At 34.8% G+C, this 27499-nt stretch overlaps 1 protein-coding gene across 1 annotated transcript in view; it reads left to right on the top strand.

Moving 5' to 3' along the window:
- The window catches only part of LOC114031732 (gamma-1-syntrophin), a 488334-nt gene that overhangs the window by 439775 nt on the left and 21060 nt on the right, over nt 1-27499 (top strand). The window contains exon 16 of the mRNA XM_027846876.1: nt 19400-19510. Within this exon, the coding sequence (XP_027702677.1) occupies nt 19400-19510 (111 nt within the window). The remainder of the gene's footprint in view (nt 1-19399; nt 19511-27499) is intronic.

Here is a 27499-nt window from a genome sequence, read left to right as displayed (position 1 = left end):
AGTCTGAAAGGGAAGGCACTAAGATAAAGGAGTATAGGAATAAGGTTTCTTATATAAGAGGGACTTTAGCTATGACTTGAAATGGGATTTTTTTTTTTTAGAGTGTATACACATAGCAGCAAGATTACTGTTGAGAAAATGGCTTGGACCAGAGTGATGATAATGTTAAAGGAGGACAGGGGACATTGATGAGAGATGTTTTGAAAATGGAATTGAAATCAGTTGGCAATAGACTGCATAAAGAGGATGAGAGAGACTCAAAACTTGAGGATGATATCTAGATTGCAAAGTAGGAGGATGTGGTGCTCTTTCAAATAGTTGGGAAGTTAGTAAGAAAGGAGGGTTTAAAAGAAATGGTAATGAGTTCAGTTATGGACATGTTGAGTTTAAGGTGTCTATAATACTTTCAGTTCAAGAAAATAAGGTGCTAAGGTAGGCCATGTTTTATTTATCTAGGAGTCTTTAGGTTCATGGACATGGGATGGTGATTGGTCTCTTTCTTTTCCTTCTCCATGTTTCGAAACCTTAAAATGCTCTATAAATGCATGGAAATTATACAAAACAGCCAGGTTAGTTTACAGTGTGGATTCACTTCCAAACCTCTTTGTATACTTTATATTCTCCAACTAGTTATTTAAGAATAACTAAGTGACACAGGCCTAGAGTCAGGAAAACAGGAGTTCAAACCCAGTCTCAGACATTTACTAGTTGTGTGACCCTGGGCAGGTTACTTAACCCTATTTGCCTTAGTTTCCTCATCTGTAAAATGAGCTGGAGAAGGAAATGGCAAACCACTCCAGTATCTCCACCAAGAAAACCCCCAAAATGAGTCAAGAAGAATCAGACAGGACTAAAGTGACTAAAGAACAACCTAATTATTTATATATTATCTTCTCCATACAGTTGAAATCCTTGAGGGCAAGTACTGTTTTGTTTTGTTTTGTTTTGTTTTGTCTGAGCTTTTCTTTGTATTCTGAGCACTTAGCCTACTGCCTGGCACACAGTAAGTACTAAATAAATGTTTTATGATAGACAGACAGAAAGAAAGAAAGGAAGGAAGGAAGGAAGGAAGGAAGGAAGAAAGAAAGAAAGAAAGAAATTAAAGCCTTCATCATGACAGTCGTTACCAAACAATAGTTGTGCATAAATGCTTCTGGGATTACTTGTTTGACTAGAAGCTCAAATTCTTCCTCAAGTTTGTCTTCCTTTAAAGTATAAGGTACTTTTCTAGTTTTCCTGTAAATTGCTATCATGGCTGAATCCATGCTGTTGATGTGGACAAAAACAAGAGTTGTTTTCTATTCTCAGGAATGTCAGAGAAAAATACATAAATTAAGTCCCCTACAATATATGCTGTAGCAATTTATTTAAAAATAGATTCCAAGGCTCTTTTGTAAGGATAAGCTTTAATTATGCTACCATAAACATCCAAAGAGAAGTAATGTTTAAGTAATGATTAAGGAGCTGGCAAAATACCTGAGTGTGAAAATCAGACACTAATGTAGAGTCATTCTGAAGTGACCTCACGATTTAACCTTGATTGACTTTGGGCAAGGTGGTCCTGCAGAAGAGGGCTTTGCATGTGCTCTTATGGTATGTCTCCTTTGTACTAAATCCAACTTCTTCTGTACCTGCCAGGAATGCTCATTTAACCCCATCTTCTCATTAAAATCCTGGAGTAGAAGCAGTACTACTCCATCTCCTCAGGATCACATGATCCAATCAAAGTATGTTTGCACTTACATAGGACACTCTTCTTGTTGTTCATTCAGTCATGTCTGTCTGACTCTTCTTGACCCCATGGACAATAGTTCTACAGGCTCTTCTTATCATTTGTCCAAGTTTATTAATTGTTTCCATGATGCTATCTATCCATCTCATCCTCTGTCATCCCCTTCTCCTTTTGCCTTCAATCTTTGCCAACATTAGGTGCTTTTCTGATGAGTCCTATATTCTCATTATGTCATCAAAGTATTTAAACTTGAGCTTCAGTATTTGACTTTCCAGTGAATAGGCCTGGATTAATTTCTTTAAGTATTGACTGATTTGATCTCCTTACTATCCAAAGGACTCTTAAAAGTCTCCCCCAACACCACAATTTGAAAGTCTCCATTCTGAATTGTTTGGCTTTCCTTATAGTCCAATTCTCACAGCCATAAGACACTACTGGAAAAACCATAGCTTTTATTATATGGACCTTTGTCAGCAAGGTGATGTCTCTGCTTTTTAGTATGCTGTCCATATTTGCCATAGCTTTCCTTCAAAGGAGCAAACATCTCTTAATTTCATGGCTATAGTCACTGTTTGCAGTGATCTTTGAGAACAAGAATAAAAAATCTGACACTCCTTCCATTTCTTCTCTCTCTGTTTACTAGGAAGTGTTGGGACCAGTTATCAAGTCTTAGTTTTTTAGATATTAAGCTTCAAGCCAGTTTTTATATTTTCCTCTTTCACTATCATGAAGAGGCTTCTTAATTCTTCATTACTTTCTGCCATCGGTGTGGTATCAGCTGCATATCTGAGATTCTTAGTATTTCTTCCAGCAACCTTGATTCCAACTTTTGATTCATTCATCCTGGCATTTTGTATAATGTACTCTGCATTAAGTTGAATTAGGTGATAATATACAGTCTTGTTATATTCCTTTTCCAATCTTGAACCAATCAGTTGTTCCATGTTCAGTTCTAACTATTCCTCTTGGTCTGCACAGAGGGTCCTCAGGAGACAAGTAAGATGATCTGTTACTCTTTGAGGACTTGCCACATATTGTTGTGATCCACACAGTCAAAGGCTTTAGCATAGTCAATGAAGACAAAATAGATGTTCTTCTGGAACTCCCTTGCTTTCTCCATCATCCAGAGAATGTTGGGAATTTGGTCTCTAGTTCCTCTGCTTCTTCAAAAACCAGCTCTCTCAGTTCATATATTGCTGAAGTCTAGCTTGCAGAATTTTAAGCATAACCTTGTTGGCATGTGAAATGAGCACAATTATTCGGTAATTTGAACATTTCATGGCATTGCCCTTCTTTAGGATGGGGACATAAATTGATCTTTTCAAATCCAATGGCCACTGTTGAGTTTTCCAAATTTGCTGGCATATTGAGTGCAGCACTTTACCAGCATCATCTTTTAGGGGTTTAAATAGCTCAGCTGGAATTCCATCACCTCCATTAACCTTATTGTTAACAATACTTTTTAAGGCCCACTTGATTTCATTGTCCAGGATATCTGGCTCTTGATCAGTAACCACATCATCCTGTAAGATCTTTCTTGTTTAGTTCTTTTGTATGTCCTTGCTGCCTCTTAAACTCTTCTGTGTCTGCTAAATTCCTATCTTTTTTTAAAATCCTGACTATTTTTGCATGACACTTTCCCTTGATAGCTCTAATTTTCTTGAAAAGATCTCTTGTCTTTCCCATTTCATTATTTTCTTCTATTTCTTTGCATTGCTCATTTAAGAAATCTTTCTTATCTCTCCTTGTTATTCTCTGGAATTCTGCCCTTTCCTGGGTGTAACTTTCCCTTTCTCTTGTACCTTTGGCTTTCCTTCTTTCCTCAGCTATTTGTAAAGCCTAATCAGACAGCTATTTTGCTTTATTGCTCTTATTTGGAGGACTCTTAATCCTGTCTATAAAAGCAGTGCCCAGTTTGAATCCCAGATGAGCCTAACTGCTGGCCCACCAAGACTTTTCTGTTGTGACATTAATAAATTCCCTTTTGAATTACACTCCCTGAGTTTTACCTCTTTAATTAGGGTGAAGGCCCAAACATAAAATTTTCCATTTCCCATGAGTTCAAATCTTAGGTGGCACAGTGGAGAGAGAGCTGGGCCTGGAGTCAGGAAGGCTCATCTTCCTGAATTCAAATCTGGCCTCAGATACTTACTAGCTGTGTGACCCTGGGCAAGTCACTTAACCCTGTTTGCCTCTGTTCTTCATCTGTAAAATGAGCTGGAGAAGGAAATGACAAACTACTCCAGTATCTTTGCCAATAAAACTCCAAATGGGGTCACAAAGAGTCAGAAATGACTGAACAAAATGACAACAAATCTTATCTCGTAAATACAGTAGCTGTGAGATGAATGAAAAGCCCAAGAGATAGAGTTTCTGGGTAATTAATATTCAATTTTTAAATTTGGCTAGCAAATAATCAATAAATTGATGGTCAGTGGTCTATCTTGGGGTAACCAAAGATGAACCTTGGAGATTATCCAATGTTTAAATACCTTTGGAAAAGTGGGGGTTCCCTGACAGGTGGCAATCAACCTTGATTGGTAAGCAATGAGGGAATGGACAAGGAGATAGGCTGAGGACATGACTTGATGAGGCTCAGCTACCTCTGGACAAAGGCGTCCATCTCCACCTAGACTGCTTAAGATGTTGAATAATGGACCAGAATTCACCTAGATTAATTATCTTTACCCTTTAATCAGAAATAAACTCTCTCAAGTGGGTAGTGCCCCACCCAAGATGGAGGAGATGTTAACTCAATTTCATTGTCAGTCCTGTCCTTCAGAGACTCCCTTGACCTAGAAGGACTAGTCTTTAAATGGGGAAGTAAAAAGAGAGGGAAAAAAACTGTACCTTGATATTAATAATTGATTTGTAATAGAAAAATAATAATTTCTCTCAGCTGGGAGAACATGGTCAAATCCTTAACCTTTCTGTGCCCAAGCAACTCTTAAAAAAAATTAGACTAATTGCTTATCTCTGTAGGTAGAACTCAGGATGTTTTCCCATACTAATGAAATCATAGTTCTGAACAAAGAAATAAAAGGAGACACCAACTGCTTTATTTGACCTCATTAGTCAGGTTAAAGCAAAGACCTGGTCTTGGAAATCTACAAGAAATTGGTACTCAGGAAACTAATAAAACAAGAGCTTTATTATTATGCAATTCAGCAATCAGGCAGGAAAAAAAAGAGTATATACTCACTTTTTATGTCATTGTAGACAGATAGATATTCCTCCCAACAGATACAATAAAGTCATCCAGAAAGAGGGAGAGGGAAATGTGTTGGGGAGGAAACATGCTCAAACTTGAGGTTCAGGTAGGGAGGTTTTATACCCTAAAAATGGGCTTGGTAGAGAATAGGTAATCTTTGCCAGATATGAGATGGATGATTTCTAATCAGACCCAGGTGTGATATAGAAGTTCTTGGGGTCACTTATCAATATGAGGCTCCAATAAGGCTCAGGTATGGGTAATTTCTTTATCATGACCAGATATTGGGAAAGGGTTTGAGTTGGCTACCAAGGTAGCAGAAGAGGAGTAAATCACAGACTGCAGCAGTCCCCTAAGAGTTTTATCCAATCAGAAGCAATGTGCATTAACTGCTGAACTCAGGATTAGAATTGGTCAGAACAGTAGAAAATTTCAAACCTCTCTATTCTTGCCTATATACTTAAGGGCATTAAGATTCCTGATTTAGCATCCATATAGGAGTCTTATTATTATCACTATAATATCAATCTATAAAAATTACAATTATCACACCAACCCAGAGTACTATAGTAGTCTTTGGTTCAGTGTCATTGACTGTGTTTTTGTCTCTTAACCTGAAAGAACAAAACTAATTGCTGATGCCTTGTGTCACCAATAGTTTTTATTTTTATTTTGTTAATTTAATTTATTATTTTATGATAATGATGTAGTTTGGGGTGCTGGGAACCCTGAAATATAAAGGTATAGGAGTCTGCCTCAAAAGAATTCAACCACTCAAGCCGTCTTTCAGTCAAAGTCCAAACGTTTATTTGTGGTACCAAGAGAAGCAGGCTAGATTCTAAATGAATCTGCACAATTTAATGGGGGTAAAATTGGTACTTATATACAAGAAAAGAAAGTGAGATGTGCCGGTCCAAACCGCACACTCTCTTACAGCCAAATCAGCCAACCAGAGTCATACTCACCTATCATCGCAGGCCACCCGGGTAAACCAGAAATGAGCCGATCGGGGGGTGCAAAAACCTGAACTTTATTCAATAATCATCACAGCAAGGCCAGGCAGGAAGGCACACGCGTGAGCAGGAACAAAAGCCGACTCCGCCCCCCCCCTCCCTGCAGCTCTTTTTAGTACCTTCTTCGTCCCTCCTCCTCAGCCCGCCCATAGTGACTCCTCGAGGATCAAATATCAAAAAAGGGATGTCCAGCTAATGTCCAGACAAAGGGAGCATACGTGGCACAGGAAGTGGGTCCCAGAGATTTGGAAGGAGGCGTGAGGGATTAGTGCATAGACAAAGGAGATTACACGTGACGCAGGAAGTCAGGTCCAGATACCGGGGGGAGGTGTCTGGGGTCGGCGTAGTACCTAAAGAAGGAGGCTAGACAGAGAGAGCTCATTCTCTGCTGTCCCCCTCCAAGCGGCACAGTCCTTGCCTCAGGAGCACGCGCTCTGGCCACTTCCCTGTACCCCACTTCCTCCCCAGCCTGTCACAGCTCCATCCAGCACCGCTCCAGTCTTGGGAGCGAGAGCTCCGGTTACCTCTCCGAGCCCAGATCTCATCCCAGTACGTTACAACTCCGCCCAGCACCGCCTCTGCCTCAGGAGCAAGAGCTCCAGTTACTTTCTGGTACCCAGTTTCCGTCCCATGTTGGCACAACCCCCATCTGGCAGTAGCTGGCATCAAACAGTCCCTCACAGTGAGAAGATCTGGATTGGATTAAGGAAAGTTAAATAGCCTGGGGTGTCCCAGGGACAACATAGAAAGTGTCTAGATGGGATTAAGGAGCAGTAAATATCCTAAATTGGTCAGGTACAGACAATGAAAGGAGTTAAGTGGTTGGAGAGCCCAGTGAAAGGGCAATTAAAAGGATTATTGAGTATCTAGGTTGGTTGGGATGGGCCAGATGCCTCAGGTGAAATGCCAGTGTGGGAAAATTCAGGGACTGGGTTGCTTTCAGAGGCATGGTCTTTTCCTTTTAAGGGTCCAGGTCCCATCACCCCATCAATAACTCTCTCATCCATCTCTTCATACTGGTCAAATTGCTAATTAGCTATATGGTTTACCAGTTTGGTCCATGTTTTCATTTGGATCTTGAGGAGTTAACTGAAAAAAAAACTGAAATCAAACTGTTTTTCACAAATAATCTTCATGAATTATATACACATAAAGGGAGCCTTTTAGAAGAATGTTATAATGGGGAGACAATATAGGATCATGAAAAGAAAACTGAACTGTGAGCCAAGAAGCCTTGGTTCCAGTTTGAGTTCTGCCTCTGACAAACTGGTAACCATGGGGAAATAGCTTCTCTGGCCTCATCTTCCTCATGTCTAAAATCAAGTATTTGCATCTAGTGATGCAATTCTAAATATCTATGATTCTGCTTCAAAAGGACATCATACTCTTAAACATGCCACGTGCATAGTGTCTGGAAGGTTATCAAATAAAAGGACCTGTTTCTGGCATCCTCTAATACCATATTCTATTAAAAGAGTGTAAAGGACCGGAGCACCTTTTCAGGCTACACATGTTCTAACCTGCCAAAGACCTCTTCTTTTCTACAAGGAATTAGTCAAAAAACCACAGTCAAGATTCCATATATAGCTACAGTGCCATTTCAAGGACAAAGCTACTAGACTGTAATAAACACCACCTCAAAACCACTAAATTTCATCACAGAACAATCACAGCTCTATCTTAAAATTTTTCAAAATTTGTTTTCTGAAGAACATTTATACACAGTAACAACAATATTATAATGATGGATGATGAATTGTCAAAAATTTAACTTCTCTGATCAATACAATGATTTAAGACAATTCCAAAGGACCCATGATGAAAAATGTTTTCCACCTCCAGAAAGAGAACTGATGAACTCTGAGTGCAGATTGAAGCTTACTTTCTCCACTTTCTTTATGTTGCTTGCTTTTTAATTTATTTATTTTATAAAATGGCTAATATGGAAATATATTTTGCATGACTTCACATTTATCATTGAGATCATATTGCTTGTCTTCTCAATGGTTGGGGGAGGGACAGGAAGGAAGAAGAGAATTTGGAACTCCAAATTTAAAAAAGAATGCTAAACATAAACAACTAATAAAGCTTTAATTCTTGCCCCTCCTTCCCCCCACCAGATCAGTATTTCACTTCTAACCTGGTGTAGTTGCTCAAGCAGGAAAACTCTTCAACTCCTCTCTCTCAACTCCTTCAGAATCCTTCCAGGCCTTTTTTGTTAACACTCAATTCAGGCACCACCCCCTCCAGGAAATGTTTTCTGATTCCCCTTTCATTTATTACCTTCTACTATTTTTTCTGTTTGCGTATTATTTTCCTCCAATAGAAAGTAATGTTCCTAAGGCCAGGGCAGGAAATGTTTTGTTTTTGCCTTTGCATCCTCAGTGGTAATACATTCTTCTGCATTTGGTAGGCACTTAATGACTTATTTCTGTGGGTTTTTTTGTTTGTTTGTTTGTGGTTTTTGTTTGTTTTGTTTTGAGAAGCTTACAATAGCTTGGGAGTAGTAAGAATGGAGAAGGGAGATAGAATAATTAACCCAAAGTGAAGGATTGGGGGGAGGGGGGGCAAGAAGAATGAAAGGTCAAGTGGTCAAGGGTATTAAAAGTGGGAGACAAAGCATAATTAAAATGATTATAGAGTTTTAAATTTTACCATGTATTTAAATTGTGAAGTATTTTAAAGTATTCATATAGATATAGTAATTATAAACTAAATTAAGTTTTTTTTCACTTAGTACAGTCATTCTATTGTGCGAAGAAAAATAGTTGTGATCATTGCTACAGCTTTTAATTTTGTTTCCAAAAAAGAAATTGTATACTCTTTATAAAATTAAAACACTTTTTTCCTAACCTCCTTGTGCACTGTAGCAGTAAAATAGAATTGATTTTATTCCTCATTGAGCTTTTTATGTAGCCAACACGTAAAGTGAATTTAAAATGCTTGTGTTTGTCATAAGAAAAATAATGAGAGCCTCTTCAATGTGTTGGTTCCATATTTTAGTCAGATAGAATTGCTTTGGGTTGTGGGGGTTGTATTTTTTTTTAAAGCAATGAAAAATGTTATTAAAATATTCAATGATATGGCTCATTTAAATTTTTTCTAGACAATATCACCTTAGTTTTAATTTGCACTGAAAATCTGAACAGATAGAACTGTTCCTTCAATCAACAAGTATTTATTAATTGCTTATGTGCCAGGCACTGTGCAAAGAACTGGGGATCCAAAAACAATAAATGAAACTATCTCTTCTCAAAAGAAATCTACATTCTAATAGGAGGGACATGATTGAATTAAGATGCATGCAAGTGTATACAGAATAAATATAAAGAAAAAATACAGAGAAGTTAAATAAATAGCAGTTGGCAGCGAGAAGGCTCAGGAAAAACTTTCTTATACCTCTGTGTTTTATAGTAGGGAATCATTTAAACTTTTAAGTCCAAAATATCTAATAGATACTTTGTTAATCATTCCAGAAAATGAAATTAAATACAGTTTTTAGGGCAGTCACTTTGGTGATCTTTTCTTCATAGGATTATCTTTCAGAAACAATTTAGCTTGAATGAAAAATAAATTCAATGGATGTAAGAAATACAGCTGATGCAGGTCAGTACTGACAATAAAACACCACATATGAAATATCTGCCAAAGGCTGCCTCCTAGATCTCTTTCTTGTTTGGTTGAGGAATTATAGATATCAGAAACAATCCTTTGGGTGTTTTAAAAGAAATACTGATTTTTAAAACTTTAAAGATAGGCTTTTTATCCCCTCATGGAATTTTGATTAGTGATAAATTTTATTATTTTTCATCCAGAAGTATTATGCATGAATAGAATTGAAACTCTCCATTAGCTGTTTATACCAATGATTTTGTTTTTTTGTGAGGCAATTGGGGTTAAGTGACTTGCCCAGAACCACACAACTAGTAAATGTTATGTGTCTGAGGTCACATTTGAATTCAGGTCCTCCTGACTTCAGGGCAGGTACTCTATCTACTGTGCCACCTAGCTGTCCCATACCAATGATTTAAAAAAAGGATATTTTACTGAAAGTTTATATTTTCACGTAAAAACTTGACATTTCATTTTAATTAAGTGAACTTGATTGGAAGGGTCTGAATTATCTTTCTACTTCATCCCTATGGGAGTTATTTTTATATAGGATCAAAGTATCTTGGACTTGGAGCTGGATTGAACCTTACTTAGCAACCATTTAGTAAAACTTTTCACATTTTACAGATGAGGATTTTAAGGTCTGAAAAGGTAAAGGGATTAGACAGGGTCATACAGGGAAGAAGTGGCAAAACTCAGATTTGAACCTAGCTCATTCCATTACAAATGCAGTGTGCTATAGCACACTGAGCTCTAGCCAGTTTTCAATAGCAGTCCCTCAATAATCTGCCTTCACATTTCAACTGACCTCATCCATATGGGAAGTTAGAACTGATGAACACTTCTACAATGAGGATCATCATAGTTAGAATATTAAATATTATGTCATAATATTAAGTCATAAAAATTGTAATACTCCATCTGCTAATTCATTTACATATAGGGTAAGAGTCAAGACCTATTCTTGTCAGTTTTTGAGAGACAACATAGTAGAGTAGGAGAGAACTGGGCATGGAGTCAGGAAAACCTGGGTTCAAATCCCACCTCAGACACATTCCAGGTTTCTAATGTTGGATAAGTCATCCTCTGTGCTTCAGTTTCTATATTTTTAAAAGGAGGCTAATAAAATACTTAATTTACAGTGTTATTACAAGGATCAAATGAGATAAATCTATATGTAAAAGACAACAAGGCTTAAAGTTTTATATAAAATTCAACTGTCATCATAAGCATTTCCTTCCCTGAGATTATCTGATATGAAACCATATCTGAATCAAAGTATGTAAAACCCACGTACAATGCAAAACACTCAATAAATATTTGTTGGGGTACATAAGCACCCTTTAAAATATAAGCAGGATTAATTTCTATCTTCTACAAATATTCAGTTTACATATTTATTCCATGCATATTTAACATTCACATAAATATATACATATATAATATATACATATATAATTATATAATTATATATGTATGTATATATAAATATAAACATCACATACAAATGTCACATAAACAAAGACTTTGTGAAGGTGGTGGTGTTGAGGCTCTGGTGATAAAGGGATGATTTAACTTCTTTTTTTTTCTCATTGAAAAAATTAAATAGAGACAGTATATGGAAGAATAATGTTTTGGCCAAGACTTTTCATCTAGGCAAGTTATTCAGCCTATAGTACTTCTGAGGTGGTCTCCTGCTGAGGAGAAAATGTATCTTTGAGAAAATGTTTGTATTGATAGCAGAAAGTTGGTTTAATTCATAAAAGACATTGTTAAAAATCAAATGATCATTCTGTAAACATGTACTAGATGTTGTCTATATGCTGGGGTGCAAAGAAAACATAAAAATATTTCCTTACTTCAAGGAGCCTACATTCTAAATTAGAAGACAAGTTGGGAAAAACATTAACGGATAAAGAAGATAGAGTTGAGACTTTGTCAATCACTTTTAAAATTCATTAACTTCCTTCTACCAGGAACCAAAAATTAAATATAATTTTTTTTAGGGTAATCACTTTGGTGAGCTTTGCTTCATGTGATTATCTTTCAGGAACAATGTGTCATGAACAAATAATTACTCAACATGTATAAGCAAAATAAATATGGAGCAAAGCAGAAGTGGCTTGAGTGCCTAATGTAGAAAAATAGGGTCTGCAACTATGGGGCAGTAAGAAGATACAATAGTTAAAGTGCTGGACCTAGAGTCAGAAAGAATCATCTTCCTGACTTCAAATGTGACCTCAGACATATATTAACTGTGTGACCCTGGGCAAGTAACTTAACCCTGTTTGACTCAGTATCCTTATCTATTAAGTGAGTTGAAAAAGGAAATGGCAGATTACTCCAGTATCTTTGCCAAGAAAAGCTCAAATGGGGTCACAAAGAGTTGGAAATGACTGAATAACATTGGAAACTTCATTGGCATAAGGAACACCCAGATAAGGGAATTCTTTCTACAGTGGATCAGCACCTTCTCTGCAATTTATCATTTCAGAGTTCTGAGAAGTTGAGTGATTTGCTCTAGGATTCACCAGGAGTATGAGTCAGAAGAAGACCTCGAACTCAGGGCCTCCTGGCTTCAAGGCTGGTTCCCTATTCACTATGCCATTGCTTCTATTCTACACAGGTTTAAACTGATTCAATGAAGAATGAAAAGCCAATATTCTGACTCCTCTGGGACCTAATTATTTCTAGATGACCTAGCATGTTTTATCTTAATGATATTCAAGAAAAAGTAGGCTGAAGAACACATAATAGAGTCTATGGAGTTATAAATTTGAAGTAAAAGTTCTTTATCAAGTTCAAGGGCTCTGTTGGCTTAATGCCACTAGTAGGCTAGACCAATGTTGGTTGTATAATTTTATATGATTTTTTTTCTTATTCATGTATAATATATAATTTGACCAGCCTAGGGTATGGGTATACATTATTTTGTTGTTGTTGTTATTTTGTTTTGTTTAGGTGGAAGGGTGAATCTGTGGGGAAGTTTGGAGGCTATTAGTAAATGCTTTCTCTCTCTCTCTGTTTCTCTGTCTCTGTCTCTTTCTCTGTCTCTCTATCTCTCTCTTTGTCTCTGTCTCTTTCTCTCTCTGTATATATGTGTGTGTGTGTGTGTCCCACTAACAGACAGATATTATTTCAAAAAAATAGGGTGCCCTAGAATCTAAGAGGTAAAAGAGGCCTCAGACATCATCAGCTTTATTTTAGTATGTGTGAAATTTAAAATATTCTTGACAACTGGTTATAAAAGTTATTCATAAGTACTTTTGGCTATTGGTAGCTCACTACCTGACAGAAAAGCCAATTTCAGGCTTTAGACAACTTTAATTGTTCATAAAAAAACTTTCTTTTATTGAGAAGTAGTAGAAGGTACATTAGTTTGCTCCTGATTTTTAAAATTTTATATATTCACTTACATATATGGTATTAGATTTTCAATTCCCAAAATCCATTCATGGTGTGCATTTCTGTTTTATTTGATCAATAGTCACCAGTCAATCCTTAGAGGTTTTTTTCTAATATGAATATTCAACACTCTCTGTCTGTCTGTCTGTCTCTCCCATCCCCATCAGTTAAATAGCAGTTAAATAAATAGCTAACTTTCTGTAGTATGTGTAGGGGGAGATGTTTTGTTTGTTCTTTGACCATTTCAAATGAAAATGACATTTCTTTGACTGGAACATTTGCTGTAAATAAAGGAATAAGCACTGTAATTTAAGTGCCTAAATAATATATCAAATTATTTTCTGATGTCCCCAATTATTTCAAGAAGAAAACAGAATTACGGAATTTTACAGCTGGAAGGGAGCTCAGTGGACATCCAGATTAATCAACCCATAACAAAAGAAAAAAATTGCCTGTACAGCATATGGAACAAGTGATCATCCAACCTTTGCATAAGGAAGGAAGTAACATTACTTCCCAAGGAAGTCTATTCTACTTTGGGATTGTTCCAGTGGATAGGAAGTTTTTCCTTGCACACATGTAGGGAAAATCTACTCTAATACTCTTAGGTACGGAAACAGAGCATCATCCTGACATCTAAGGAGAATTCTAGGGCTGTAAAACCCACTTTAGGATTACAGGAGAGAATATACACCTGATAAGAATTTACTATTGTGCAGCATTCTCATTATTCATATGCACATATGAATGACATATCTAGGTATATTTGTCTTTCTTTAAAATTTAATCATTCTAATATAACAGTAATGACCATTCTCTTGCTTTACCTCATGTGAAACAGAACAGAGGAATGCTTCTTACAATGGCAAGATATCATTTAAGGAAACAAAAGAATCGTGAAGGAACTTTGCTTTGTTTCAAATTATGTTTATTTATTTTTAACATCTTTTTTTTAATTTTGAGTTCCAAATTCTGTCTTTCCTCAACCCCTCTCTCCCTATCCATTTAGAATGCAAGCAATATGATACTCATTATACATGTGAAATCATGTAAAACATATGTCCAAAGTAGTCATGTTGCAGGAAAAAAAAGCAATTACAGTAAATAAAGTGACAAAAATATGCTTCAATCTGCACTCAGAGTTCATCAGTTCTCTCTATGGAGGTGGAGAGCATTTTTCATTGTGAATCCTTGGAAATCATCATAGATCATTCTATTGATCAGAGTAGCTAAGTCTTTCATAGTTGACCATTATTACAACATTGCTTTTATTGTGTTCAATATTTTTTTGTTTCTCCTCACTTCCCTTTGTATCAGTTCATATATGTCTTCCCAGGTTTTTCTGAAACTATTCCCTTTTTCATTTCTTATAGCACAATAGTATTCCATCAGAATTATAGACCATTACTTGTTTAACTATCCCCCAACTGGTGGACATTCCCTTAATTTCCAATTTTTTTGTCACCACAAAAAGAGCTGCTGTAAACATTTTTGTACATCTAGGTCCTTTTTCTTTTTCTTTAATCTGTTTGAGATACAGTCTTAATAGTGGGGCTGCTGGGTTTATGCACAATTGTTTAGTCCTTTGGGTATACTTCCAAATTGTTCCCCAGAATGGTTGGACCAGTTCACAATTCCACCAACATTGGCTTTTATAGATTAAAAAATGTGCCTCCTAAGAAATAAGGGGGGGGGATTGACTTTGATCAGGAAACAGTGATGTTATGATGGTATGTCAGGTTCCTTGGATTCTTTATAGGAATGATTTAGTATAAATCTATAAATCAAGCTGTAAACAACTTCCATGATTCCAGCATCAGAGAATTACTAAATATGGGAAATGGAGGAGTCCTTAACAACCATCTTGTCCAATTTATGCATAAAAAAGATTTCTCACTAAGCATAACTGATGTGTGGTCATACTTCTTATCTGTACACCAGTACAGCTTCTTTATACAGTTATCCCTTCCACATAGCAGGAGTTAGGGGCACAGTGCCCCCATAATCTGGAAAATCCACATAAAATTTTTTGCCTCCTCCCTTTATTCCAGAGAAAAAGTCTGAATTACCATGGTATTAAAAGATAAAATATGTTGATACTACACAATAGTATATATATATATTTTATACATTTCTGAGTTTCTAAAATTTTTATGTGTCATCTGCTTGCCTTTGTGTGCTATCTGCAGCTTCCACAAAACTCCCCAAAATTCCCATTTAAATTTTTATGCCGACTAGAGATATATTGAAACCATAATGGGGAAAGTCACAATGTGGAAGAGATAACTATACAAAAAGAGGGGGATTGTCAGATGGCTGAGCTTTCCCCTCAAAACCACTCCTCTTCCCTATTCCTGTAAAAGGCATCACAATCCTTCTAGTTACTCAGTTTCACAGAGTCATTTTCTCCTCCTTACTCTCCCTCAACTTACATATCCAATCAATTGCCTGATTTTGTCATTTCTATCTCTACAGAATCTTTTGCAATGAACCCCTTCTAAATATTTCCATAATCACTGTCTTGTTTCAAGCCCTTGTAATCTTTTGAAGGGGACTTCTAATTGGTGTCTCTTTCTCAAGTCTCTTCTTTCTTCTATCTGTCCTCTGTCTATACATACTTAACAAAGTGCTTTTCATAAAGCATGTCTCCCCTATGCAATAAAGTCCACTGGCTCCATATTGATTTGAAAATCAAGTATAATGTGTCAAAGGATGAATCTGAATTCAGGTTGATCTGACTCTGAGTTCAGGACTTTATTTATCAAGGAGCAATTAATCAACTAATAACTATTTACTTAATACCTATAATAAGCTATTCACTGTATTGGGCTTACTTTCTCATGTGATGCTGCCTACACCTACATTTTTATAGCAAATAACAAGGTGGAGAAGTGTATAGAGTCAGGAAGACCTGAGTTAAAATCTGGCTTTAGACACTTCCTAGCTCTGTGAGCCTGGGCAAATCACCTGTTTGCCTCAGTTTCCTCATCTGTAAAATGAGCTGAAGAAGGAAATGGCTAACCACTCCATTATTTTTGCCAAGAGAACCTCAAATGAGGTCATGAAGAGTTGGACATGATTGAAATGACTAAGCAACAAGCTAGTAAAAATAAGTTAGCAAATCTTTTTATTTTTTAAAGATCTTGTGGCCATCAACAGCTGATAAACTTTCTCTCAAATGTCATGGAAGTTTATTCTTCTTGCCATTGAGGATGGGAAGAAAGAGAAGGAGAAAAAAAGTTTTTTAATACTTTCCTTAGAACTCCAGGTTGGTCAACCATCAAATTATTGCTTTGTTCACCTTCAGAAAACACAGTTGGTAGCAATTCATACTTTACCTAGACTAGCTATTACATTTTTCATAACTATTAAATGAGTACTTAATGGACCATATGTTATATAATGTGCCTTTGAGAATCAGGCCAAGCAGCATGCCCTCATTCAAAGACTGAAAGCATCCAGGTAGAGTATTAAACAGTACCAATAAGGACAAATTATTATGGTTCAGACACAATATATTTTCTTTCTTTTTTTTAATGATACATTGCTGCCCCCTCATATTGAATTTAGGAGATTTTGTTATTTTCCCTGCATATGAAGTAGTTTTTCATTGTTGTTGTTATTCCCCCCTTCCTGTCTACCCTCACTTCATAATGTAACCAAGTATGAAAAATGCTTCCTGATTTCTTTTTTAGAGAGGGGGGAAAAAAGCAGCTGGAGATCTGCATGTCTTGGAGTGAATTGACTCTGCAGTTAGCTTTCAAAGTAATTTTTGTACCTTATGATTACAGAATGTAATTGAAAGTTGTTAGAACTTTTGAGAAATTGGTTGAATTTAAAGTCCTAAAGAATCTCAGGAGGCATAATGCTTTTGATATGTTGTTGAATAATTTTAAATTACTCAAATGGAACTATGATCTCAAAAATGTGGATATTCTCTCCAAAGTGTTGATTGCAATCCATCCTGTATAAATTTTGTCTATGCCACTCTAAGTTATATTTTCAGAGATATAGAGCTGAAGGGGACCTTAAAGGTTGTCAAGTTCAACTCTCCACTCTCCTCTTACCCATTCATATTGCAGATGGGGAAGTTAAAGCCAAAGGAGGTTATGTGACTCACTCAGTTCATACAGCTAGTTGTGGATTGGAAGAGAATTTGAACCCATGTTTTCCTGACTTCAAATGTAGCATTCTATCCACTGTAGAATACTGTCTCTCCACCTAATGAACTGAGGAAAAAGGAAAGGCTTAATATATTTTAGCCACAATAATAACAATAACAATAACAACTAGAAGTTATATAGTACTGTAAGGTTTACAAATAACTTTACAAATATCATCTCATTGTCCCTTATAATAACTTTGGAAGGTAGGTGCTATTATGATACCAATTTTATGGATGAGAAAACTGAGACAGACTTGCCTTGGGTCACACAGCTAGTAAGTATCTGAAGCTAGATTTAAGTCTTCCTGACTCCAAGTCCAACACTATACACTGTGACACCTAGCTACCTCTCATAACTGAAAGGATAACAAAGGAGTTATGCCTTATTCTTAACACGTTACCAGCTGGGAAGCCTATCTTTTTTTGTTCATGCACCTTTTTAAATGCTTAAACAACCTAGAGAGCTCATCCATCAGTGTGTTTATATGTGTATCTTAGACAGATATTGCAAATGCATAATGAGTTGGAACTAGAACAGATCAAGAGGTATGAAACAGATTGTTTACCTTTGAGAAACTTCAATGTCCTTCTTAATATCCCTAAACCTCTCCTTGAAATGAATTGCCTTCTTTAATACTAGTATTGTACAAAGGTTGATGAATAATTGTGAGACAGAGAATACTACTAGTCTCAAAGAAAATGAGGAACCCCAGGAGGTATGTAGACTGCATGTATGATGGGCTGCAACACATTATAAAAAAGATATTGAAAGAAATTAGCAAAATATGTCAAAGAAGAGATTGTATTAAATTAAAATACATTTAATTATTTTCAAGAATATAGTTTTCTAGCATACATCATATCTTAAAGCAAATTGCTATAAAGTGAAATTTCTATCTGAATGAGGGTTATATCTCACATACATCTGCTCTACTTTCTTTCGACATTGTGGGGAGAACTCAAATGAGTTAGTAAAGAAAATGACAGAAAATGAAATAAAAGTATTTATTAACTGATGCTTCATTCAAAGCTGGAGCTGTGTAGAGGCCATAGCTTATCAGGATCCATAGTGTTGTTTGTATGCTTTGCCCTCATGTTTTCATATCTAGCTAAGTTCAGCCAGACCTATTCTCCAATGTCAGCTGAAGTAGCTACAACTGAGGCATTCTCCACATCAGTGACTGGTCCAAAGCCAGAGAGAATGAATGAGGAGTGAACTAGCAAGTGGTGCTCCTATTGATGTGTCTGTGTTTTTCCTTCTACACGTACATTTCATCCCTTGTTTCCAACATGTCATTGACACTGTGGGTATGTTGTATCTATTATTTGACCTCTTCAATCTGGGGGCATTCTGAAGCCCAAGTATTATAGCCAACCCCTCTGAATCAGGAGGATTCAATGACTAGTAGACTGAACAGGTAACATTAATCTTCATTGGGTTATTTTCTCTGATTAGTCACTTAAACTTTCTCTGCTGTGGCTTTGTCATTCAAAAAAACTACCCACTTACCTTCCAATACCTTTAGCCCAGTCATATAGCACCTGACACGTCACAGACCAATTGTAGCTAGGGACCTCACTTTTAAGGAATTGACATGATGATAGGGAAATGTCATTAGCAATACTCCTTGGATTCCTACTGCACAAGAATGTTGTGCCTTTTTTTTCTATGTAATCTTATGTTTCATTTGCTAGCAAACATCTCTATCACCTTCTGAAAAAGCCCTAAATTATAATTTTGAACTTTGTCATTAAGCTATAGCATTATCAAATAAAAATGTTCACTTTAGTATTGAATACCAAAGTAATAAGTAATTTGTGTTTTCTACTTACTAATCAAATTTTCTTATAAACATATTTAGTATTTGAAGTTAGCTGCATGAGATTACATTTTTAAACAACACTTCATTAAAATCATATTTATATCTTTAAAAGAATTCATTAGTATCTGACCAATTATATTTTATTTTAAGTCATTTGTAAACCTAGGGGTATGCTTAGTCCAGTGACTGCAAAGGTCATGAAACCAAGGGATATTATGATAAATACTTGTATTTATGTGCATTGGCTACCATGATATGTGAGTTGATCTAAAATTAAGATGAAATGACTTGTTTTCCTTTCATATTATATGATGTTGGTTTTTTTTTAAAGAAAATGTTTCTTAGTTTTCTCCACAGCTTGTTATTAATTTCATTGACCTGTATCTTTTCTGTGTGTGTGTGTGTGTGTGTATGTGTGTTTTTTTTTTTTTCCTTCAGGCTGTACTTTGGAGGTACAAGTTTTCTCAGCTTAAAGGTTCTTCAGATGACGGCAAAAGCAAAATCAAATTTTTGTTTCAGAATCCAGATACTAAGCAGATTGAAGCAAAGGTAAAGCCAAACATCTATCCAATTATCCACCTATAATTGTATTAATACCAATAGGAAGTAAACGAAACTTGAGTGAATTGATGAGGTCAAATGTTCATTGGTGTTCTGATTGCTTCTGAATGTCCATCATGCCCCAAAGCATGGGTTGATTTCAGGATTCTGTAGGGGTTATTTATTATAAGACCAAAGTAAAAGTAAAAGAAAAAAAAAAGAAAAGAAACCTGCACAGAGAAAAGTTAGTGTATGTATTCATTCTCTAGTCTTATAAACTACGTGCATATTAGGCTACAACAACTTGTTATAATACAAACTATTTCATTAATCACTTTATCAATAGCAATGGGGAGTTCTAGATATAGATCATGGTATTTTTATAAAAGATAATCATTTATAAGTATGTAGATATATAATTATATATCTATAATATTCTAAAGAAATGTAAAATATCATTAGCCTTAAGAGTTATTTTAAATACCAGGGTACATTTTACCTCACAAGGTACATATGGAATAAGAGGGGCAAAACCAATATTCTCCCTTCTTATTGTAAATTTTTAATTTTATAAGGTTGATGTACTATGCTACATATTCTGAATGTTAGTCACTAATTTTCTTAGTGTATTTAGGTTTAGGAACAAAAGAGTGACTTCAAAATATTCAAATAGACTCCATCATGTAAGTTATACTACAAACAGTATATAAGGAAAGTACATGGGAGGCAGCTTGGTAGAGGAGAGAAGGCACTAGACTTGGAATCAGGAAGACCTCAATTCAAATTCAACTTTAGACATCTTTCAGTATCTTACTCTCCTTATTTGTAAAATGGAGGGGTTGGATTCAAAGGTGTCTAGGACCTTCAATGCTATAATTCTATAACTATCATCTCAGATATGGTGGTATGAGAGTAGAGTAAGGAGAGGGAGAAACTAGGGTAAAGAAATGAATTCTTTAACATAGTCAGCCTTTCCGAATCAGGATTCAATGATTAGTAGACTGAACAGGTAACATTATTCTTCAGTGTGTTATTTTCCCTGATTAGTCACTTAAACTTTCTGTGCTCTGGCTTTGTCATTCAAAAAACTAGCCACTTACCTTCCAACACCTTTAGCCCAGTCATATAGCACCTGACCCATCACAGACCAATTGTAGCTAGTGACCTCACTTTTAAGGAATTGACATGATGATAGAGAAATGTCATCAGCAATACTCCTTGGATTCCTACAGCACAAGAATGCTGTGCCTTCTTTTTTTTTCCTATGTAATCTTATGTTTTATTTGCTAGTAAACATCTCTATCACCTTCTGAAAAAGCCCTAAATTATAATTTTGAGCTTTGTCATTAAGCTATTAAGCTATAGCTTTGTACATTAAGCTAAAATGTTCATTTTAGTATTGAATACCAAAGTAATAAGTAATTTGTGTTTTCTACTTATTAACATTCTTATTTGTTATTCTTATTTGTCTTTAAGTCACATTGTGGATGTTGATTACTAATAATGTTAGCATAGAGTAATGTATTGAATAAGAAGCCTGAATCAAAGAATCTTAGCATCATAAGCAACCTTCAAGGCTTTGTTTAGAATAAACATTGTTTAGAATAAAACAAATTATTTTGGTAATAGAAATAATAAATTTATGTTTTTGAAGTGTTTCTTTTATTAATATATAAAGGCAGGTTGAAAAGTACTTTCCTTAAAATGTAATAAAACTAAACTTTATTATGCTTCAATTTTGTACAAAACAATGTACTAAGAAATACATAGATGAAAAAAGACAGTCTCACTGCTTACAGACCTTATAGTCTAGTAAGTTAATGAGAAGTACAACTTTAAGTTAGATATTAAATCCACAAAAGTAATCATACAGAAGACTTCAAGAAATTCAAGAAGGGACTGATCACTTCTAGATGAAGGGATCAGGAGTAACTGTGGAGGATTGTACCTGAAGTAAACCTTCAAGGAAGAAAATATATGTCAATAAATAAAAATGGGGCAGAATCTTCTAGGCATAGAGAAAGGTGTGCACAAAGACAAGAGAGAACAGACTAAGATTTGTGAACAGGCACAGAAACATAGATTGTTAGCATAGGCACAAACCTGTGCTAACAATGGACCAACAGATGAGAAAACTTGGACCCAGACAAGAGAAATAGCTTGCTCAAAGTCATACAGTTAATTAATATATGGAGCTGGATGTTGAATTCAAATGTTTTGACTCCAAGGCCAGTGTATTTTCCACTGCACCACATTGGCTTCTTATCAATTTTGACTGAAGAACAGAAAACATATAAGCAAGAGGCAATGTATCTTGGTGAATAATGCACTAAACTCAAAATCTATTTGAGTGGCCCTGAGTAAATCATTTATCCTATCTATCTATATCTCAGTCTATAAAATGGAGTTATTTTGGATGAACTCTAAGGTTTCTTCCAGTTCTAAATTTACCTTCATATGAGTACCATGAAATATTATTGAAAAGGTAGACTGGCACAAGATTATGAAGGTTCTTTGTTTTCTTCTTTTTTTTTTTTTGAGGCAATTGGGGTTAAGTGACTTGCCCAGAGTCACACAGCTAGTAAATGTTATGTATCTAAGGCTGGATTTGAACTTAGGTCCTCTTGACTCCACTGTACCACCTAGCTGCTCCTATTGTGGAGGTTCTTAAATGGCATATGAAAGATTTTACACTTTCTTTGATAGACAATAGAAAACCAATTGACACCAGCATGTCCAATGATGAGAATTATGCATTAGAAAGGTTACTCTGACAGCAGTATGAAAAATGAAAGAAAGAAAATAAACTCTAGGTCATTAATTAATGGCAGTTACAATAGACAAGAAAAAAGACAGTGAGAGACCAAATTAAAGTGGTGATAGAATTAAAAAGGAGTGCTGAGACTTGAGGAATATTCTGGATGAAAAATCAATGGACAAGCCACTGGTTACGTATATGGTAGAAAAGGAGTCCTGATCATTTACAAGTTGGACTAGATGATCTTGGAGGTTGCTTATGATGCTAAGATTCTTTGATTCAGGCTTCTTATTCAATATATTATTCTATGCTAACATTATGAATAATTAACATCCATAATGTGACTTAAAGACAAATTAGAATGTAATTTAAATACTATTTTTTTCTCCACTTACTTTTTCCCCATCACTTTTATTATAATAAATATTTTACTATAAGCTCCCTTGCCAGGAACTCAGTGGCTACTGGCATTACCATTTAGGTCAAGGTATTTTATACAGTATATTACAACATATTACACAAGTTCCAGCATTTACACTGACATCACCATGATGGACTATCTTGAAAGCATTCTTCCCATAATTTGACAGAAGGCAAACTGTTAGAAGGATCTCCTAAAAAACCATCTGGAAGTGGTCTTTCAGATATACCTCCTAAGGATTCAGCCAAAGCATAAAATAAAGGAAACAAATTCTTTTCTAATCAGAGCAGCTGCTGAGATTGTATCACTTTTTATTTCTACATGTAAAACATAGCTTGAAAAATGGGCATCTCCATGTGGGTTAAAAGATCATATTAGTTAAAGGAAGAGAATGTTATATATGACAGGGGGAGCTGTAGTCTTATGTTAGTGCTTTCATTCCTTATGGTGTTTATTAGGAGTTTGTTTTTTTTCTTTTTAAGTTCTCATAGCTGCATGCTGCAGAAACTTTTTGGGATGGATAGAGCAGCTCTATAGCAAAAAAAGGGCTGTGTTCCTCATGTGTTTTTATTTGAAGTAAAGCAAAAATAAAAAGCACAGTATAGATATGTTCTTAAAAGTCTATTATATAGAAATATAGTATAAAACATGTCAGAAATATAAGAAAATGATAGTTTAGAAATTATTACTCTGTGATAAAAATGTAAATTATGCCATGATTAAGGAAATTCCTATTTTTTGTTTTTGTTTTTTTGTTTTTTTTGGTGTGTGTAGGTTTTGTATATATAGTTGTAAGGAAAGATATATGTAGAAGTCACCAACAGCAATTGTCCTGTAATTATTCTGTTAGATTTTCCTTAGATGCCATTGCAGGCCTTCCTTCCTTCCTATTTTTTCCATTATTTATGCTACCTTTAAGGATAATATATCACCCCCTCTCCTTCTCTCTCAGCTATGTCTATTTTATGGAGATTTTTTTTTCTGAGGTTATAATTGTCAATCCTGCTTTATTAAAAAAAAACTCAACTGGGCCATAATGCATTCTATTCCAACTCTCAATTATAGTTCTCTTTGAAGCTTTTTGTTGACTTAATGCTACAAAGATTTGAGGTTAGCCTCCTAAGCCTTTCTGTCATCCTCATTCATTTTATGAGTAAGTTAATGCCATTCACATTCATAGAGATGATTATTAAGTTCCTTACAAGATATTCTATTATGGTATTTCTTTTAAAATGTGTAAAATCTATACTAGAGTGTCAGTTAATATTTCTTAGAACAGTCTCATCCAGTCTCTTTCATTCCCACCTCTTTCTCAATTTAAGCATTGACTACTTGTTCTTGTTATCTTGTCTTTTCTTTTATAAACATCTGCTGTTGGTTTTTATTATGATAATTTCCTCTCTATCCCCCAAACTACAAAACCTCATAGTGTCCTGTTTAATTTATATATTTTTAGTAAATGTGTTCGCATTCATTCTCTATCCTTCTTTCTGTGTCTCTTTCTGCCTCTGTCTCTGTCTCTCAGCCTCTGACTCTGTCTCTCTTTCCATCTCTTTTATTTAACCTTCTTTTTTTTTAGTTTAGATACTATGAGGTTCATGAGATCCCTTCTATGGTAGTCAAATTAGGAGAAGATCTAAGTGCTTTTCTTCCCTCCTCTTCTCTTTCCCCATAGTATTTCTTATTTCAATAACAAGGCAAAGTCAAAACTAAACTCAAATTATTTTACTTTTCTGAATATGAGTATTGGTTCATCATATTTATCTCTGTCATTTGTATTAATTTATATTTTGCTCCCATCTAATACTTTTGATAATTTGTTTTATGATTTAATTAACTATGGTGTTAATTTTTTTTTTAATCCTGGTTTTTGAGGAGACAAAATCCTAAAATTGTGTACTAGGCCTGCTTTGTAAGTTAATTGTTAACGATAATAAATCTCTCCTCTGATGTAATGTAAGCTCATTAAAGGGCAGGTTCTATTTCATTTTAATCTTTTTCCTCAGAGCCTAACACAGTTCCAAGCACATAACAGGTGCTTGAGTAATAAGTGCTTACTTGAGTAATTGATTTTTTCAGTTTTACTATCTTTTGATTTTGCTCCAAAGCTTTTTGCTGTATCATTGGATTTTTCAGATCTACCTTCTCTTTTTATTTTAAGGGTCTTTGCTACTTTGCTAAATTCCCCAGCTTCTATTCTATGCTATATTTCTATTTCACTCCTTGTCCATTCCATCCATTATTTTTATGCTTTGAAACCACTTTCAGCATTCTTGTATTCATTCCATACTCCACTGTAGTCTTCCATAGTTGTTGTACAATTATTCTCTTCCTCTCAATTTTTATCCTGAGGTTCTCTGACACCATGGTACTTGTGAATTGTATTATTATTTTTTTCTCGGGTTAATTATTCAGTTTTTCTGCTGATTTTCCCCCCTAATAAGGTCTTCCTTATAAGGTATTTTTCACCTCTTTAAGTTGTTGTTGTTATTGTTACAGTTTATTTGGCACATTTCTAGCTCTTCTGTGGTAACGAGGAGAAGCTTAAATAACATTAAACTACTCATTCAACTACCTTGATTTTCCCTCCTTCTCTGAAGAAAATAAGGATAATTGTATTTCAGGGAAAATTATAATAAATAGATGATCATCATATAAATCTATTATTAGGTCAAATGACTTTTTTATTTGTTTTCTTTCAAAATCTTTGTTTGGTAGACCTTATGATAGTTATCAATCCTCTTTATTCACAAGGGATAGAATAAGTGATTCATAAGTTTGATTATGCAACTCAGATCTTTAGAAATATGATCAAATATGTCCAGAAATGCAACAACAACAAAGACAATAACAACTTACCTTCATTCCTGGACTATTACCCTCAATGAATCAATATTACTCCTCCCTAAAATTCCTAGCATTGTCTTTTTTTCAATATAGTAGGATGAGTTATGGTGTCCATCACTTCAGGTGGGTAGAGAAGACAATGACATAAACAAGAGATAAGTTGTTCTTTGATTGATTGATTACCACCCTATTATTTTTCCTATGAAAATCTTTTCTGTTCTCAACCTATCACCAATCACTCTAAAGATAAAATTATATTTTATATATATATATGAAGGTATAACCAAGAACATGTTTTTAAAAATTCACATGGAGGAAGGAGAGGAGGCAAGACAGACATTTGATTTCTTTTGTGTAGTCAACTCATAATGGGGAAATTTCCTCTACTACTACTACTATACATATATATATATATACACATATATAGGCAGTTAGATGGTACAGTGGATAAGAGTGTTGGACTTGGAATGAGGAAGACCTCAACTCATATCCTCCCTACATTTTCTTAACTGTGAGACCCTGGGTCATTTAATCTGCCTTGTCCTCAGATTCCTCATCTGTAAAATGGATAATATTAGCACCTAATGAAAGGTTATTGTGAAGCACAAATGAGATAATATATGAACAATTATTTTACAGCATTTAAAGCATTCTAGAAATACTAGCTAGTACTGTTTTAGCTTACAGTCTTTGAGAGTTGCCTGAAAGATAGAAAGGTTGTTATTTCCTGAATGTGACAAAGTAGATCTGTAGCAGAAGCAAGATTTGAACTCAAATTTTTTTAACTTCCAGGATGGTCCTCTATCTACTATATCATGTTGCTTCTCAATAATATATTAAGCAAGAAAATATTTTATTTCATTACAAATACTTGGTACATTTATAATGTGAATATGCTACTTCATTATTTCATTCATTATGAAGTATCACAAAGAAAAAAAAGAGTTAAAATTAAAGTTTAAGATTACAAAGAGTTACAAAATCCTTGAATATTTTCTACATGACAACTTCTAAAGGAAGCAAACTCTAATCAGCTAGAAGCTATTAATGGCTCCATCTCATCACTCAAAAAAAGAAGAGTTTGATAAGAGAATACTTTTAGAATAGTGAAATCCACATGACTGAATCATAGAATCTGGCCTAAATCATGGTTATATAAAGTGAGATTGGAGTGGTCACACTTGGGAATGAAATGAAACTACAGTGAGAATCTTTGACATGAAACTCTCCCCCATAGGATTCTGAGTCTCTGGTATTTCTATTTTGTGGTTTATTTTAGAATTTTAATAGTTTTCTCAAGAGATTATTGCTTTTCTTTAAGTACATCTTTGGGAAAATACTGTATTCTTAAATGTGATTTAATTTTTTTCTTGGATGAGGACTTACCCAGTGGAATATAGCCCTATTTTTAAGATAGGAATTAATTGGAGAAGGATATAATTTGTATGGATTTCTGATAAGTGAAGCAGTAAAACAAATTTATTTACTCCATAAGCTAAAATATATGTTTACTATAAGATCAATTTGCATGAAATGCCCTTACATTCCTCTCATGCACTCTACTTTCTTTATTATTGTTGTCATATTTTAAGAAAACATTAAAAACATGAGATTCAATGTTTGGGGATTTGCCCATATCTTTGCCAATCGCATCAACATATCCTTGATTTAAGGTTCAATAACTGTATATGTATGATCCAGCTCTATTAAATGAATAAATACTTACTTCCTGTGTAAATCGATTGTATATACTACCACAAAATGACTTTATATACCCCCAAATTGCATGTTGATCTATATGTATGTATTGTATGTTACAAAATAGATTTTGATAAATGACTTAAGTCATAAGGTTATCTTATATGTAACTGCCTAAAATATGGGATATGAAGCATAATCAGGTTAATATTTTCTTTTTCTATTAGTTTTTAATTTCATTTCTATATTTCTTCAGCACTTTGTAACAAAAAAT

This window comes from Vombatus ursinus, unplaced genomic scaffold (genome assembly GCF_900497805.2).
Source record: "Vombatus ursinus unplaced genomic scaffold, bare-nosed wombat genome assembly UNPS02015255.1, whole genome shotgun sequence".
In the NCBI taxonomy this organism is placed as follows: domain Eukaryota; kingdom Metazoa; phylum Chordata; class Mammalia; order Diprotodontia; family Vombatidae; genus Vombatus; species Vombatus ursinus.
The sequence above is the reverse complement of the archived record's forward strand: the minus strand, read 5'-3'. Positions and strand labels throughout refer to the sequence as shown.